Consider the following 19,580-nt stretch of genomic DNA (forward strand, 5'->3'; position numbering starts at 1 on the left):
GTAAGTCTATAGGTAAAAGCATTTTTGGGCCCAATGGCGTGAAGGAGCCAGAAGTTGTGATTCCACAGTTTAGCCACTGTCAAATTGGCTTCAAAGCCCAGTGCTGGGTGCTTGGTGTAAAGTAACAAAGCATGATTCATTCCAACAGAGTGAGGTGTCTTACATTAAAGTTAATGCTAACCATGTAAATGTGAAGATGGTGCAGGATCCTCAGTGGCAGCACTGGTGTCTGGTGAAGTCAGGCTGAAATGCATTGTTCTCCAAATGAAGTTGCTAGTGGTGCTTAAGCTTTGATACTTCTATAACAGTACTAATGACTCAAGGTCATAACTGCCATAAGACCTTGCCCATCACAATGGCAGCCAGATGGACTTCATTCAATTATCATGACCTACCACACAACATTTTCACACTGGCAATAAGTATTGTTAATCAGGGAATTGTGTCCAAAATATGCTCGGAGGCGGCCATATTCATGCACCTTCTCTATTCATTTAGTAACAAAAGCACAATGAATGGCAGCATCCATTTAAAAGTTACTTGATTAACAGATGTGGTAATAACTGGGGTGTGTGTGTTTTCGTGTTTGAATGTATGTGTGTGCAGTGCCCATTCAGTATATACTCGTGCCGCTGCGTCTTGGGTTTCAAAGTGAGTCTATGCACACGTTTACAGTAGCAATGCTACAGTCCACGCATCATGAGTACAAAAGTTCCCATGAAAATGGCCTCAATAAAGTGAAGCCAGTAAATTACCCCAAGTTTGATGAATGCTTTGGAAGAAAGTTGAAGTCCTGAAATAGAGAAATACATTTAATGGGTGGTGCACCTTTTTGGCCTCTCCAGGCCACTGTACATTACATTACATTATTACAGCGACTTACATTGAACAGGGACAGTCTTCCTGGAGCAACTCAGGGTTAAGTACCTTGCTCAGGGGTACAATGGTGGCAGCATTGAACTCCCGACCTTCTAGTGTTCTGTTTGGAAGGTGTACCACTAGACCACTAGGCCATCACCACCATAATGACACGTAAAAACGTGCACACACAAACACACACTCGTATTTTTTTATCACGGCCCGGACAGGCGCGCTATTTTGTGAAAGAAAACTTACAGAGACGTCCCATAGTGGTCGTTAGCGGACATGGCCGCGCTGTTGTGTGGATGTTGATGCACATCTATTTGCGCATGCGTTAACCAAAGCCCGGCCAGGGGGGGGCCTAGTTTTTGCAGTTTGCTACAGAAACAAATAACTTCAAGCATCGCACTGAACTCCCCCGGGTCCTTAGAAACACACATGCCAAGCGTGAAGTAGATCGGTAGAGAGAAAATCGAAACACACACACACACACACACACACACACACACACACACAGAGGTCTGTCATTATAGTAGCCTTTGATAATCACAAGCCACTTAAACAGGCTGGATAATATTGAAATAAATAATGAGGGAGGTGTGAAGGCCTATGGACTGGTGCTGTCACACCACCCTGCATGTAAACCGCTCAGCATGAAGCACAACACAACGCGGGTTTTCCCCATTCATGAAGCCAACACTGACTCATCCCTGAAAGTGCTTTTGGTCATTCGGCCACATTTTACAACTCTCATGTTGCGTGATGCCTCCGCTGTTCCTAAAATAACCAGGCAACATCAGATCACCCCCCTCCCCCTACCCATCCCCATCCCTCAACCCCGCCACATGGTTACAGTTAAGTACATAAATCAGGCGCCACCGCTGGTGTGAGAGCAGTAGAGGAAGACAGGAGGCACACATGCACTTCACACCGCCGCGGCTCGTCGCTGCTACTGCAGCCGGTGCAGCGAATGAGACTCGCGGCTTTTCTCCATCACACGGAGGCGGAATGGCTTGAGATCAGAACACAAGGACTCGTCTCGATCGGCTGATGCGCGATGGTTTTCTGCCAGTCTGCCTGTCTGTGTGTATCCGACCGTCTTGCAGCGAATTGCTGCAGTGCTGTTTTTCCAGGTGTTGTGGTGTGTGTGTGTGAGTGTGTGAGTGAGTGAGTGAGTGAACGTGTGTGCATGGTGGTGTAGCCTGGTGTAATTCTCTTACGAATTGGACTAAGCCGGGGAACGGAGTCTGATGTCACATGTGCTTCATCGGAGGAGACGGGGCATCTGCAAGCTGGATTTTGTGGAGGATGCTGCGGCAAGTGATACACAGAGGGCTCAAGGCTTCGTTCTACTGGCTGGGCTTATTCGTTAGCAGGCACCCCGTTTTCTTCCTCACTGTCCCCGCGGTCCTCACCATCATTTTCGGATCTACCGTGCTGAGCCGATTCAAGCCGGAGACGGACCTGGAGGTGCTGGTCGCCCCTACTCACAGCCTGGCCAAGATCGAGCGGAGTCTCGCCAACAGCCTGTTTCCCATCGACCAGTCGAAGCACAAGCTGTACTCGGATTTGCACACCCCGGGCAGATATGGCAGGCTGATCCTGCTGGCTAAGTCCGGGGGGAACATCCTGGAGCTGGCCGACCAGGTCCTGCAGGTCCACAAGCAGGTGTTGGATTTGCGCGTCAATTACAAGGGATTCAATTACACGTTCGCGCACCTCTGCGTGCTGAGCCACAGGGACAAGCGCTGCGTCTTGGATGATATCATCACCATCTTCGAAGATATCAGGCAGGCTGTGCTTTCCAACAGCACTTTCCATAAGGTGCCCGTGAGCTATCCAAACACAACATTAAAGGTGAGATTCCAATGCACACTGCAGCTCCTCTTACATGCATGCCTGGTACACACTACCCCCCCTCCCTTAAAAACAAATCTCTCCATCAGAGCCGTAGTGACAGTGCAGCAGCATGTGAATAGCTGTAGCAGGCTGGCTCTTGGACCTTGCCATAATTTCTGAATGAACGCATTGGGCTTGTATTCGCTCAGAGTGTGATGTGGGGCTGCAGATTGCCACAATAATCAGAAAGCGAGGGAACCCTCTCCATAACACAGACAGCCTTCTTTGCAGTTTTCACCCTCCCTTGTTGGTGCAGCTGAATTGATTGGCTGTATGTAGCCCCTCACTGCCTTTTCTCTGTTCTTACACACACGCACACACGCACGCACACACACACACACACACACACACACACACACACACACACACACACACACACACACACACACCTACACACACACACACACACACACACACACACACACGCACACACACAGAGAGGGATATCCTGCCTCTTTTTTTATGCAGTGTCTCCCTCTTGCCTTCTCCTGGCATGCAGCATGACATGGCTACAGTAGCTAATAGAATCCCCGGTATGCTTATTTCCTGGATTCTTTCCTCAGTGAGATCTGACTGCATACATGCAGCTGTATCAATCTCCAACCCACTTAAAGCAGCAGTAACACGCATTAAAGCATATCAAGATGCTGCATGTAGACACACAGGTGCACACTCAGAAGGCCCACAAATGCATCAAGTGAGGATGTGCTCTGCAGATGGAGCCTGGTGCTATTTGTCTAATCAGGTGTGAGGTGTAGACTTAAAATCTGTAGAACACATGCATGATTTGCAATATTTGCCAAGGTTTTTGTGTTAATACAGATTAAAACAATTTACATCCTTGTCACACCACGAGACAAATACAATGTGTGTGTATTTTTTTGGTATTTGCTGCATGATGTGTGTGTTTTTGTGAAGTGAGTCTCTTTTGTGTTGCCTTGAGACACATTCAAAGTACAGATTTAATAGAAGATGGACATAAGCACACACACTCACAACCAGCTTATTCAACACGAGGGGACAAGATCGTGAGGTGCTGTACATCTGCAACACACATACTGACAGAAGCACACATTTCATGTAACACAAGCCTGGTCTTCAGCATGGCGGGTTGTTACTTCCATTGAGAGCTGCCACAGCAGTGTGAACTATCCAAGCAGTGGAGCAGTGAGGCCATTCATTGTCCTGCTGCAGACTGTTTGCCTCCTAATGTTCAGGTGACGGGATACATATTGTATTCTTGTTTTTGGATGACAAGTGGGAGCCAAAATGTCAGAAAATGTCTAGTGGTGTTTCCCAAAGCCCAAGATGACATCCTGAATTTTTTTAATTATATTAATAAAGAAAAGATGTTCAGTTTAATGTCACAGAGGAATAAAAAAAAAAAACTTTAATCAGGGAATTTGCTTTTCTTGAAAACGACTCAAACTGATTAATTGATTATCCAAATAGTTGCAGATTAATTTGATAGTTGACAAATAATCATTCATCTTTGCAACTCTAGTCCCAATACACCTGTTTATTCCATTTAGAAACACTATAGTGTTCTCCCAAAAGAATGAAAAATATAAAACATGTTACCTCCTTGCTGTCCACTGAAAACCAGCATCTTCCAGTTTTGGAACATTTGGACTAAACCATTAAGTGTTCTTTAATGGGTTGAGAAAACTCGAGCTCTGAAAATAAATACACCATTTAAAAATCAGAAGGATGTGTTTCTCAACTTAGGAGATACATGGTTTTCACAAGGCATTGACGACAATCAACGGGAATAATATTACAGGTGCAATTAATAACATTAACGAGGGCTCAGATCCATTAAGTGTCCCACTGAGCCAGGATTTCCCCTAAGCGGAACGGAGCCATCATTAATGCCTTGATACACCTTTGCTTTTCTTTTCTGTCAGGAAAAAGGTATATTACTATACTGTTTAATGACACACAGTAAGCTACACAATGTATCCTGTTATATAAATGATCAGCATGACGTTTATTATGGAGAGAAAATAGGAATGAGTATTTTTAGTCCTGGAGAACCACACAATTAGAGTGTCACTTCACCTTCTTATCACAGGGAGCATAAACAACCACTTAAGAGACTCAGATTACTATTTTGAATTCCTCTGTATTTCTCACATTGACATCCGACCTTCTGATCGTTAAAGGGTTATTCATCTAATAAATCAGATAGATGTATTTTGTCACCATTAAAGTAGAGTAGAGTTTTGTTTGTGGTGTTTTTGAGGTTTTATAGGAAGTAGATCCAAGCCAACAGTTTATAGTGAGCTCTGGGAATTATCCAGAGTAAAAGGACATTGTTATTGGAAAGACAAGTAGCTGTTTTCAGATTCAGATTGCACCACAGCAATGGTTTGACGCCACAAACTAAATTCCATTCAATTATTTTAATGGCGTCTCAGATGCATATCTGAAAATGCTGTTTGAAGACGTCACCCTGGGCTATACGAATTTGTGATGGCCGTTATAAAGGTTCAAATGATTCATTGAGAAAACAATCAGCTTATCGAGTAATGAGCAATGAAAATAATCATAAGGGGTGCAATTAATCAATATTTTCAATATCAATTGATTTACTGATGATTATTTTCGACCAATTGATTAATCATTTGATCCAGAAAATAAGGAAAGAAATGTATGACAATTTCTTAAAAATGGTCATTAATCTCAAATTTGTTTTTATTATTTTTTTATAAATCTGAGATTCAAACGTACCCCGGGTTAAATAGATACAGGTATAGGTATAGATATAGGTACTTAACAAATTTGAAAGCCAACCGTTGTCTAATATTCGAATGCCCGCAAAGAAACCTGAAACATCCGGCGCAGAGCGGACTGCACAGAGAGCGAGAGTTAGCATATTGAACGTTTTGACAGTAAACATGGTGGAGTTTGCAGTTTTTGGATGTAAACCAGACCCTGGAGCTTCTTCCCACTATCTTCCAAAAAATCTCATGAGATGTTATTGTATGTTTTACAACCAGTGTCAGCCACTGCTAGTTACAAGCTAACAAGCTAATGAACAACATGAACAAAGATGCTGACTACATTTATACCATATACCAGCAGACCCCCTGATCTGAATCTGGGCCTGACAAAGAGTAAATCATGTTTGAGGCTCAAACGTAGGGTTGGGAAACAAAACTGTTCCAAGTAACAACCAAATCCAAAATGCAAGGTACCGGGTACCCAGAAGAAAAGATAATTTGGGTTCTGCTTATCGGTTCCTAAACATTGGCGCTCTCTCTGGCCAGGATGGAGCTCCGCAAAGCGATACAGTTTGTTTTTGTTTGGTCACTATGGGAAGATTAAAGAGTTGCGAGCACAGGAGGCCGTGCCCCATGGTCCGTAGGTTTTCTTCTCTGCTCTGTCTGTCTGTCTGTCTGTGTCTGTGTCTGTGTCTGTGTCTGTGTCTGTGTCTGTCTCTCTCTCTCTCTCTCTCTCTCTCTCTCTCTCTCTCTCTCTCTCTCTCTCTCTCTCTCTCTCTCCACACACTGCAGCCCCTGCTACTCTGATAACATAATTCATCATTCTCAACCCAGTTGTACGTTTTTCTCCAATATGCAATAAATGTTATTTAGCATTTCAACTCGTATGTTGCTTATATTCACTGCCATTTCCTCTATGAAGTAAACAAGCCTGCCTGTCTGTCTTCACATCCCGGGACTTTGAGAGAGAATCGGGCAGAGCCAAGTCAGTAGAGCAACTTGTGAAGCAAGGTCCATAAAATTATTCGAAAGAAGTGATGAGTATTTTTTATTAAGAGAACTCGGAATTAAAACCCCCCCCCCACACACACATTGATAATATATATATAACACAAAAAAGTATGAAGTCCTTACAATTGAAAAGCTAGAACTAATTAATATTTGGCAATCAATCAATCAATTATCTAAAGTCTAGTCAGTCAGTATGCCGCATACACTCGGGCTCACTTGCATTATCATTATCTCCTCTCCAACAGGAATTCCAATGTTTCTGTTCTTGAAGGTTGATTTGACCTCCTTCCTCTCCAGCTCTCCTCACTCTGTATCAGGCACTCTGCACTCTCCATGTTCCTTAATCCTTCTTCTCTCCTTCTGCCTGTTTGACGAGCTGTCTGAGCTAATTCATTTGCCTGATTTCTTATGCCTCATCCTCCTCTTTGATGTCACGACCGGGGTTTATTTCTGTGCTTGTTATACAGACATAGTCTTCGTAAAAAAAAAAGACCTACTTTTTGCTGAGCTGAACTTCAGCTCTGTTCCCAGGAGAAAATGCTTAAAATATATTTTCTTTGTTTTGCTCTGTCTGCTGTATTTTCAGCAGTGTAATCTTTTTAAACTGTCAGGTATTACGGAAATAAAACACATACAATGTGATAAAAAAAGATCAGCATATGGGGCTTCAAGAACAATTGCAATTGGACAATTCCAACATATCAGAAAGCGATATCGATCAAAGTACAAATAAGCTGCCTTCTAATGAAATGTGACTTAAATATGTGTGGTACAGTCCTGCATTCATACAAGCAGCAATCACATCACCGTGCTAATGTCTGATGGTTAATTAGAGCATGTAGATTGCTAGGTGAAGTGCCAAAGTTGTTACAGCAGCAGATTGAACATATGGCAACGCTCGTATGTGATTATCTACTGATAGCCAATAAGGACCCAGATATCCCTTACTGACAGTCGTTGCACAGGTTGTTTCAGGTCATGCAAATATGGACTTCTGTTTTCGAGTTGCCCAAATGTTATAGATGTACATGTGTTATAGTTGAATACGGAGGTTTAAAGTTTGTCTATTATTTTGTCAAGTGGAGAGCAAATGGTGAGTTCTGTTATTGTTTATAACTGAGAAGCACAATGTAATTTCTGCCTTTGTCAGAGCTAGATTGCAGTGTGCTTAACCTAATCTCCTGCTCCCTTCTGATATGGTCTGTTGTGTTTCACTTCATGATTCAGTTTGATTGTGTTTGTGTTAGCTGTTATCTTTGGGATTGTTTTTTTGCCCTAACCTAATTATTTTCATTCAACATCGAGGTGGTTTTCATGCCAAATCTTGAAAATATCCTGATTCAAGAGTTATTAATTATGTAGGTCAACTCACAACAACTTGTATCACTGGATCAATCTCATTCATGTTTGTCACCATTTTTGTGTCGCCATTTTTCTGGCTCCGGCACGGGAAGATGACGTTACAATTTTTAATCTCGCCTAGAAAACTTTAAATGGCTTGGTTGTTTTATAAATAATAAAAGAAAACCACAAATTTGTATTTTGTGATCACATGGTTGTGATATATATTGTTGATTTGATTGGATATTGTAGTGCTTATTGTTTTTAGCTAATTATCCCCCATACCAGTTTAATGTCTCAAAATAATGAAACTTAATATTGTGATAATAAGGGACTATATAGTAAAAGAGCAGGTCTGGTTTCTCTTAGTTTCCATAGATAAAAGCTCTGATGGTCCAAATGGCTTTATATAAAAAGGTAGAGGTGTGCTATCCCTGCAGAACCTACATATTCTAACCCTAATATTATTGCTGTTGTCAAGATCACACTTCTTGTTACATTCATGAGAGGAGTATTGAGTGCTGGATTGAATTAATGTATAGGGTAGTTTGAGTTGTATGCTGCCTGGCAATGTCAAGCTAAGGTCACTGTTTTACAACCCCCATTCTCTTTAATAAATCATAAAATTAGAGGTGAGAGCGGCAATAGCAAAGCATCAGGAAAATAGCTGATATGCAGAAGAAGTGACAGTTTAAATGCTGCAGGAGTGGAGATGTGATTGGACGATGGCAGAACAGACGAGGCACAGGAATTGGCTGACAGGGTTAGGGTTATGTGTGTCAATAATTGGCTCGCCCTAGGGTGGGTTTGAGTACATGGCAATAAAAAACGGTCAATATAATCCTGAGATGTCTCCCGAAACTGCATAAAACCCTCAAGTATCTTCAGCATAATTTATATATTTAACGTATTTGCTTGGAGTCATTAAGTTGGTCAATAGCGTTTTATCAAATTAAACCCTCCTATCATTATAGTACAATGCCACAGATATAATTTAATATAATATTGTATTAACTAGATACATTGGTTCGATGGATGACAATGAATGGAATTATAATAAATAATAATAAAGAAATGGTGCACTACTTTGTAGGTAGCATCATTTAGGGTTATTTCTAAATAAAAAAGAGAAACCAATAATGTTTTGATTCGATGATGTCATCAAGAGGTGAAATGTTGCAGTTTTTATGTGAGAATCTCGAAGCACACGTCTAATTATTATTCAGAACGACGGCAATCATTTTCTTCCTACTATGGCGAAGGCATGCCTGCCTCTACCCCGCCTCTGTGTGGCTCGTACTCGTTGCCTTCGTTGATTGGGTTGATTAGGTTTAGGCCTGAGGAGTGAGATTGATTAGGTTGAGGGTAAGAATATCAGGGTAATCCAATCAGAGGCAAGGTAGGGCGGGTCATGCCTTCCACGTCATTCTCTATAGGGTCATGTCTTGCTTTAATTATATACCCATGCAGGTAACGTCTATGTCCCCCTTGATTCATTACGGAATAAGAAACTTCACCTGTGCTGTGTTTCATATGGATTTTATATCTTACATTGAAATTGCGTTTGGAAGCGATCGCTTTCTGGCCATTATGAATAGGAGGAATAATTACAGCAACCAATAAGTAATTGTTTTACAATAGACATAACATAAATATAGACCCCTCTTTAGTTCCTGGTATGGATCAAGCTCATAGACTGTATACATTAAGTGCACATAGTCACTGTGATATCAGCCATTGGTTTGTGGACTACTGTCTTGAAGTGGCATGTTGGCTGTCACCATCTTGTTTTTTTTTAATCAGAAGTTACTCGAGAGGGTGAAGTACAACCGAAGGCCATTATTAGGTGACCAAAATGTTACGATTAATTTTCCTGAGCTGAAAACAAAGTGAAAGGGAAGAAGATAGACCCGCCCTAAACCATACCATGTTTATTGTCTATTTTACCCTAAATGGGACAATCATTTACAAAAGGAACTGGTGATTGAGATAATAAACTCATTAGGAAAATGTTAACTGAGGTAATAAATCAAGTGAGAAATAGGCTAATTTTCTCATAGACCTTTTGCAAAATTAAATATTGAAATAATTAAATAATGCATGTTTCTTCCACATTGGCTTCACTTTTCTGACCCGAAGGTTTGCGCTTAGTCAACAACACTAGATCCTCCGATTCCCTTAATGCAACTCAATAGCATCTTTCATTAGATCTTCCCTGCCTGGTCAACATCCACATACAAATTGTATCAGATTTCTTTCTCATACTCCTTTAATTTATACTAAACATTACACTTACTGACATGTAACACTAGTGGAGTGCCTCTTTAACCAAAGGCTGTTCATACACGAAAATGTATTTTTCTGTTTAAATGTGTTCATGAAACCTGGAAGCTTCTCTCTCCACCTCTCCCGCCCGTCACCGCCATCTTTTCCAAGAGGTGTCACTTCCTCCCTTTTCACACATCACTCAACTTCTCACAGACATCACACCTACTGCCCCATCCCCCACCTACTCTCATCCTTCTCTTTCTCTTTCTCTTTCTAACACACACACACACACACACACACACACACACACACACACACACACACACACACACACACAACTATATTTTCTCTTTGCTAAAGGTTGGCAAGTACAAGAATAGAAAACAAAGCTTGCACTTTTTCAAAAGCTCTAACACACTGATTATGCCTCATTAGTCACTATGTGACTACGCATGTGTTTCAGCAGTGCACATAGTCTACACAAGTATTGGCAAAGTATAGTTTTGCAGAAGTGGGTTGTAACTATTGAGATTAATCTAAAAGGATTTAGTGAATTTTGTCAGTGTGGTAGATTGATTTGAGTTTTGTAATTACTGAAATTACAGCTAAAATTTTCTTTTAGTTCCCTTAGCATTTACTGAGTGATTACATGACATACACACACTTGTACACTGTCATGAAATTACAAATTTGAAGCACTGAGCAGGAGTGTTTTGAGAGTAATAATGTGGCACAGAAATAATGTGCAGATCCTGCCTGATAAATTGTTATATTAGAGGTAGTCAGTCATAGCATGTCTGGCTCTAACAGGAATCCTGGCTGTTGACTTATGCATGTTATCAATTATGTGACTTTAAGGTGCATTGTCCGCCACCACTGATGTATCGTACTGTCCGCATAATGCCATAGCAGAATAAGTCGTCCATGTTTTTCTTACTGCAGTTAATTGTTTACAGAAATTGAAGCAAACAATCACTGGGATTTATTTATCTGGAAGCGTGAGATTTATATCAAGCTCCCTGCTGTGAAACAGCAAACTGCCTCTGTTTGATTGTGCTGGATTATTGTGTTCATAACAAGATAAATCATATCTACAATAAGCTGCAAATTAACGTTGACGTTGTTGCAACAATAAAGTAGTGTTGAGAGTGGGTGTGTGACATATTAATATGTCCCCAGTCCATATAATCAGGTAAGCATAAAAAAGGTGAATATGTGCATTGCATTGATCATTATAAAATTCAGGAAATGCACTGCATTTCTAAATGGAACCATACACTAAGGTGGCCAAGGTGAAAATTAAAGCCAGTGTGGAAGTGAATATAACCCTAATACTGTTCCTTTTTTAGTTAGTTGTGACTGACTCAAGCTGAACTGTATCATCTTTTGCATTGCCGCCCATGAAAAAGGGACATTATTTCTGCTTAGCTGTGATGTACAGTAGCGTCATCACTTACTGCACTGGTTGAACGTTTGTTTATGTTAGCTATTTAACCATTTACTCAAAACTAGCTAACACACCGACTCCTGCTCATTGCTCAGTAAACAGATCATCCAACTAACCTGCCAAAGGAGTGTCGAGGCTGAACTGTTGTAACAGACCGGGGGAGAGGCAAAGAGTAACTGTTGTGTGTAACTGTGTTCAGATATGTCGGTAAATATTTTGTAGGCCTGGACACTGTGAGGCTTGTCAGCCATTTCAGCTACCTATGACTGATTACTGTGATAGCTTAGCTGAGATTGGCAGAGAGTTTGGGAGCTGGAGTATTAATGTGGGAGCCTAAGCGAGCTACTGTAAAGGCACAGCTAACAGGTTTTGCTGTTTTGGTATTGGCTGTGGACCAAAGCTGCCAAAAAATGGCTAGGAACATTCGGAAATACCAGGAACATTTGCTCAACGTCGGTCAAAAATATTGCGATATTTGACTTCCTCCATGTTGCCCAGCACTACGTGTAGTAGCTTAATGTACACAACTAATTCTTATACATTTTTTATTATTTCAGTTGGTGTCAGACCTTACTTAAGACATCCATTGGACTTCCTCAACTGTACACTTTTTTTTTTGCAAGCAGGTTACATATGCTTATCCTACTTGGCAACATGTTCAGCTTGAATATGAGAAAGGTTGTGCCTGCAGTAACCTCAGTTCTGTATTTCTTCCTGACAGACGCCTCACTGAGCTCTTCACTTGTCTGCACAATTCTTATTGCACAATCACATTATCTCCAAACTGTGATGTCTTGCATGTGCTGTATGATAAAAATTCATTAAAAAATATAGCGGCACGACCTTCACAACCAGCTGTGTCCACAGCTGTAAGATGAGTTCAAGTTAAACGGTAAAAACAACAATGAAGCATTTCTGGTGCTGCTGCTGCAGTGCTCTGTGTGGCCTGGAACTTTCCAGTAAATTGTACAGGTGGCTGCTCTCCAATGACTGTTTTTGTGCTGTCTGCTCTTAAGGACAACACAACATGTATTTGTTATTAAAACTTTTATCGTAGCTGATGTCAGATATCTGTAAATCCCTTACAGGATGGCCGTGTGTCCTTCATCGGCCACCAGCTGGGCGGTGTGTCCTTTTCGGCCAACAGTCGCGACCAGCAAGTCAAGTTTGCACGCGCCGTCCAGATCACCTACTACCTCCGCAACCATGGACCCGTGGTGCAGGATGCCATCGCCGAACGCTGGGAGAACGAGTTCTGCGCCCTGGCTAGCCGGCTGTCCACGGCCGAGGCGCCCCACGCGCCCGACCAGCTCCACATTCAGTCGCTCACCTCCTTCAGCCTGTGGAGGGACTTCCACCAGACGGGCGTGCTGGCCAAGGGGGAGGTGCTGGTCAGCCTGGTGCTGGTGCTCCTGGCCGCCACCATCTCCAGCTCTATGCGGGACTGCCTAAGGGGGAAGCCGTTCCTTGGCCTGCTGGGAGTGCTGACCATCTGCATCGCCAACGTGACGGCCGCAGGAATCTTCTTTATATCGGACGGGAAGTTCAACTCTACGCTGCTGGGGATCCCATTCTTCGCTATGGGTGAGTGGGAGCACGGCTATTGTATGAGACTGATTGTGTGTAAGTGTGTGTGTGTGTGTGTGTGTGTGTGTGTGTGTGTGTGTGTGTAGTTGGTTAAGGCGCTTATCAGGGGTAGACACTCACATGGAGTTGATTGGGGAAGGGATTAGCAGAATTGCGATGGGCTTTTCCTCAGAGGGGATGTGGGAAGTCGATTGTAGTTGCTGCAAAATAGGGAGTGTGGCGTGTGTGTCCATGTGTGTATGTTAGTGTGGACCTTGCTGCACATTCTTTGGTCAGGCAATTCTGTGATTTTTCAATTGTTGTTCAAGATTTTCCATATTTCACTGAGCTTCATGTGGTGTTATCCTCAGTGTAGTGGATTTATAATAAACCCTATTTTAATGATTATCTACCACAAGAGGAGCAACACAAGGCTAACACATCAGAATAACAGAAAAGGTGGAATTCATTATGAAGCCACATATGTACAAAAATATTTATTTCATGTTTAACATTTGCATCACTGGTCTCTCACACACAAATTGGTTGTTTTGCAAAGAAGTAATGTGAGGACCCAGTGCTATAAATATTGCAGAATGGACTCGAGTAAGCAAAGGAAGTGATTCAGTGCTTTGTGTGTAAACTTGAACTGATAAAACTTCTGTAATCTTCAAAATTCATGAAGGCAACACACTGTAGCACAGCTCTTGTGTTTAGGGACTTCAGTGATGAGCATGAGGCTGAAGGTTACAGGATGGGACAGGGACGAGGTAGGGAATGTTCTAAACCTTCTGATGGCATTACACGTTGGATATTTTAAAAGAAATTACAAATATACAAATAATACAAAAATTTCACTTTCCTTTCAACAGAATTAAGGAATTAAGATATAGATTAAGTCATGTATAATATTCATAAATTATTAAATGGGAACCAAAAACTATATCATCGTGACTGTTTCTTATTGGTTATAAGATTGGCCTTTGGAAGCACTAATCATGTTTGTGATGACATTCCATAGTGACAGTGTACAGACAGGGGAGGGAGGAAGTGGTACAGATACACGTGCCTAGAATGTCCCCGCCCTCCCTGATGGTGCCTGATGGTGCCTTGGCAGGTCCATGAGGGATCCCTGCTGGGGCATCGTCAGGCTGAAAAGAAATCCCCCGCGGATGACGTAGTGAACGCGTGGTCGATTAGTAACGCTCCTATGGCGCATTATGTGGAAATCAGTAGCAATGGTTTATCTATCCATCAGGTGGAGCAGTAATGGAATCTGACGCAGTTTACTCCCCTCCTCCTTGTGGATGTGAGGTTTCTACACTTGTGTTGCTAAAGTGTAAAACACTTTGTGCTGCATTCTATGAATGACAGGTGCTCGATAAATAATGTTAATTCGTTCATAACCGGGATACTCCTTATAAACACGATTTAAACAATGTGCACCTTATGTGTTACAGCGATAGCAGCGTCAATAACCATAGCAACAATACATTCTCATTTTGCATTTTAATGCCAAACTAAAAATATTACTGAAGCTGAAATCATCATCATCATATTTGATGTGAGTGATTGTGGTTCTCACACAGAGTAAAGGCAACATTTACTGGTTAGTATATCCTATATCATGATACTATCTAAATGATCAGGTCATGACAATATCATGCTGAAGTATTTAGTGAAACACGGAGAGTGTTGTCTTTTATAAACAGTGTAAACTAAGTGAGACGGCTGAAGGACACCCACCTCTAGTAACTCACTTATACTTCTATTCTGTCATTGAAAGCTCTAACACTGTGTTATTCAACAGGACTGCATGAAAATAAAATAAATATAGGTTGGAAATAAAAGATAGACACTCTGTGTGCACGGCAGAAATGTTTACTGTCATTCATATAGCAATATGAATAAGATATCATATAGCCTATACGTTGATACAAAATATGAATAAATAAATAAGCTATAGCCTTTGGCTTTTGGGGGAAATCCTAGACAGCTGCATCTATATGACATATGGTCTATATCAGAGGTCTTCAACAGGGGGTCCGTTTTTTTTTTCCTCCGCTGTATCGTGAAGGGCAGGACTTCGCTCCCGACACACATACCTACAGTCAGAGACAGAGGGGAGGAAAGGAGAGGGGTGAATTAAAATAAATTTGCGCCACGCACCCCCCCGTCGCACGGACCTCTTCAAGCCTCTTCTATACAATATATACAGTAGGGGGTCCCTGCTCCACGCTACACCAGTTTGGGGGTCGTTGGCCTGAAAAACATTGAAGACCCCTGCTCTATATGGCAGGTCTCTCCAGCTAAAACCATACTGGGGACGTGGCGGTTGTATGATAACTACTAGGCCACCTGAACATCAAGGGATCCAATAATCAAAGTCAATACGTTGAAAGGGATCCCCCAGTCGGAGCTGGCGGATGTGGCCCGGAGAAGGGAAGATTGGGGTTCCTTACTGGAGCTGCTGCCCCCGCGACCCGACCCCAGATAAGCGGTAGATGATGGATGGATGGATGGAATACAAAGACATGAGTGAATGCAAACAGAGGTACAAATGTACACTATGAATTATTTATATTTATTTTGGGGACCATAGTCCACGAGCAGGAGAGGGACGGTGGGCACACACCAACAAGATTCTTTTCCAGAATTAAATGGAATATTTGGGTTCAGATCTGTGGTTTTCATTCTGATAAATCTCTGCTTCTTGTAATGCTTTTCTAATGCGAGTCTTTACTTACAACTGCAAAAAGTGATATAAATTAGCAGAATAAAATATATTGTATTGTATCCGAATGCCCCTTTAGGAACAATGTTACAATGCGTTTTGCTTAATAAAGATGACTATCTGCATTAGTCGGACGGTGTTATTTGTAATTATTTGTTCTAGTCAAAACAAAAACCTACAACAAGTCCATTGTCATGCAAATGACACCATTTACACAATTACAAATGTATATGCAGCATAACATACTGTGAATATCTCTTACGCTGTTTCTCTGCCTTATCACTTTCTCCTTTTCCATCGTGTCTTTGCTTCTTCACATATACCTGTACACTACACTGTATCGTGCATTTCCTCCTCATGCGCTTCTAAGGTCACTGGATCCCTGGGGCTTTGGTACAGCTCGACTGCAGGCCTGTCTGACATAACTGAAGTTTAAGTAAGACTCGGGAACAGGAGGCTGGATCAGGTCCTTGTGACCTAGAGGCAGAGGAGGAGAGGAGAGGGGGAGGTGTGGGGGGGGGGGGGGAGGCTCGAAAAGAAAAGTCAAGGAGAAAAGAGCGAGGAGAAAAACGTAGGTGATGTATAGGAATGAACAAGAGGAGGGTGTACTGTAGAGGAAGAGGGAACAGACAGAGACAGAGGGAAGAGGCAGAGGAGAGGGGGAAGAGAGAGAGAGAGAGTCACACCGAGAGGGAGGAGGTGGAGAAGGGCAAAAGAGATGGAGAGGGCTTGATTAAGTCTGTAATTTCATGTGACAGGACCTCAGAGGCAGCAGATGTCCACCCTCCTCTTGGGAGGTCTTGACTGAGACACCCCCCTATCACTGTATCAACGCCACATCAGGGCAGACACTGACAACCGAAAGAGAAACTGATACCCACGGCACACTTTGGGGTGGTAGGTGGTAGTGATTCTGGGAAGCTTTCAGTAGAAATGATTACAAGTATTAGTTTAATCACTAACTAAAGCTTTTTTAGTTAAATAAATAAATAATTCTAACATGTTTTTCTTAATATCTATGGATTGTATTTAAGCATACTTAATAAAATATGTTTGCATGACAAGTCTAGGTTATATTATGTTTGAGGTGTGGACAATTACGTCTATTCACAACATCAGATATTCTTTTTTTAATACTAGTGTTGCATTATGGGATGTTTACGCTGTTGCTAGGCTAGTCTTTAAGTACTGTGTTTAATAGATTTAATCAGCCCTAAAAGTGTTTCATTAGCCCAGTTTAACCTACAGAAGTGTCTGAAGGCTTATGTAATGTGTTGTGCTGCCATGTAGGAAATACATTCTTTACTGCAGAAACACATCAGGGACTGAATCATCTGTCAAGCAGCCACTGGCCAAGTGTCAGTATTTGACAAATTAGGAATGAGACCGGATTGGAATTACCAATTTCACACATGATGAGGATCTGAAAAAGACGATGTGATTACTCAATCTCGAAATTGAGTATGTGACATCACCGCTGGAAAACATGAGCATCTACATCCCTAGGTGTCATATAGTCACTTGATCTATTTCCTCTACATTTTGTTTGCATTGTAATGTTGTGGATAATCTGTTTCCTTGGCTAATCATGTCAAGACATTGGGCCTCATGCAGGAAGTGATATACGAACAAATCCTCTTATTTTTGATTGCATTCACGATTCTTTCTTTTTTTGTTAGGACCAATTAGTTTATGGATTCACAATTAATTTTCTTATTTTTACGCCACTTTTAGGTAAGAGAATATTTTACAAGTGGTCGAGAGAACTCTTACAGTTTAGAAATACTCTGTACAATTATTAGCATTAAAACAATGTTAAAGTACAGTAAAAGTACTCATTATCCAGATAGATAGATAGATAGATAGATAGATAGAAGGTGGAGATCATTTGAATAACTTTATATACTGCTGTGCAGCTTAATCTATAATTATACATCATATTATATTTCTTGATAATATTTTGTATTAATAATCTGCATCTGTAGTAACTACTAGTACCTAAAGGTATCAAATAAATACAGTACAGTAAAAAGTCACTTGCTTTTGATCTGCAGAAGGTAATATAACATGGAATTACTAAAGTAAAGTACTTAAAAATTGTACTCAAGTACAGTATTTGAGTAAATATACTTAGTTACTTTCTGCCACTGTTTATCAGTAGCCTACCTAAAATATCTGCTGATGTTCTTCTACTTACTGCCCTTATATAGTGTTAGGGGGCGTAAGCAATGCTAATAATAAACTATATGCCACGCCCCCTTAATTCATGATCAAGTTGGATCATTCAGCATATTTGGATGGTTAAGACGTTTGGTGCATCTGGAGTTCACTTCACGTATTTTTGTTGCTGCATGAAGCCCGTTGACTTTATGGTTTTCCTCACAAGAAAAGGAGGAGCTTTTTTTCCCTGGGTGCGTTTTACGCTATGTAAAGTGATTGAACTTGAGTGCCACATCTGAAACGTGTCTCTCCTCTCTCGTGATATGGACGTAGTCTTCATTACATGACCCATAGGTTTCTGAAGAGCCGTTGTGAAGCTCCAAGTGGGCTCACCATCTTGGCAGGGATGCCACCGTCTAAATCCCGACTAATCTAGAAATGGGCATCCACGTTGAGATTTAGTGAGGCATCAGGTAGCTCACCACTGGCTGTCTGATCTGAGACAGCATCCACCTGTCACTCACAGTGTCCATGGCCCCAATAACGTGTAACATTAAGCCTTTATATGAATAAACTAGTGAGTTATATAAAAATTCACACCTCCGTACAGTTGTTGTGAATACGGAAATTAGCTAAAGAGACCAAAACCGTTTGTAAACATGTTTATTTCTCTGCATTTTAACATGGGAGTCTATGGAGATTGTTCCCTTTTGGAGTCAGCTTCAAGTGGCCATTCGATGAACTGCAGTTTTTTGCACTTCCATATAGGCTCCACTGCTCAGCCCCGGAGGATGACATTTGGGTAGAACACCATAAATGCATTGAGGAGGTAGCATTATGTCTAGCAATGTGAGACACATATAGCAAACTGATCCTTGGGCATTAGTTTCTCTTGTAAGTATCAACACTCTTGCCAGTATAAGGAAATCACCAACTGTTTTGATACTGCAACATTGTGAAGCATCTTAATTACACAACTACGCTTGCCGTTATTTTTATCCTTAGAGTGGTCCATAGGATGTAACTCAGTGTCAGAACTAGGGATACATAGTTACTAACGTTTACCTTTAGCTTGACCGCTCAAGGTTTTTTCGAGGTGGAAATCAAAACTGCCTATCAAAAATGTGTCATGAAATCAGATTTCACTGTAAAATGCAGATATTTAGTATAGTGTTGATATTAATTCACGATGTAGACGGACCTAAAAGTTGCTCTCTACTTTTCACAGTTTATATTGGTTGTCTTGTGGAACAGTAGAACATTAATACAGCAAAGTATGTGATGGAACATTGACTTTACATTCATTTTTCACAGTTGCTATGTTATCCTTGCACTAATGAGTGAGCCTGCAGCTACTGATATCTGTTGGCTACAATGCTAAAAGATGTCTTTGCTGAAACAGAGGTACACAGACATCCTGCATAGTCCCATGTATTTTTATTTATTGCTGGTGATATACACTATAGACCTAATTATCTTATCTGAATATAGTCCCCCTGGCTTTTTAGCTTGTTCTGGCTCCCTTCATCTCCTCTGTGGAGACTACAATGACACGTGGGATGATAGA

The 19,580-nt window shown here is 41.4% G+C and overlaps 1 protein-coding gene across 1 annotated transcript in view; it reads left to right on the forward strand.

The window, feature by feature from the left end:
* Positions 1 to 829: 829 nt before the first annotated feature.
* The window catches only part of ptchd4 (patched domain containing 4), a 38,205-nt gene continuing 19,454 nt past the window's right edge, over positions 830 to 19,580 (forward strand). Inside the window, exons 1-2 of the mRNA XM_029425509.1 lie at positions 830 to 2,544; positions 12,642 to 13,137. Of these exons, the coding sequence (XP_029281369.1) occupies positions 2,119 to 2,544; positions 12,642 to 13,137 (922 nt within the window). The 5' untranslated portion in view covers positions 830 to 2,118. The remainder of the gene's footprint in view (positions 2,545 to 12,641; positions 13,138 to 19,580) is intronic.

This window comes from Cottoperca gobio, chromosome 24 (assembly GCF_900634415.1).
Source record: "Cottoperca gobio chromosome 24, fCotGob3.1, whole genome shotgun sequence".
Taxonomy (NCBI): domain Eukaryota; kingdom Metazoa; phylum Chordata; class Actinopteri; order Perciformes; family Bovichtidae; genus Cottoperca; species Cottoperca gobio.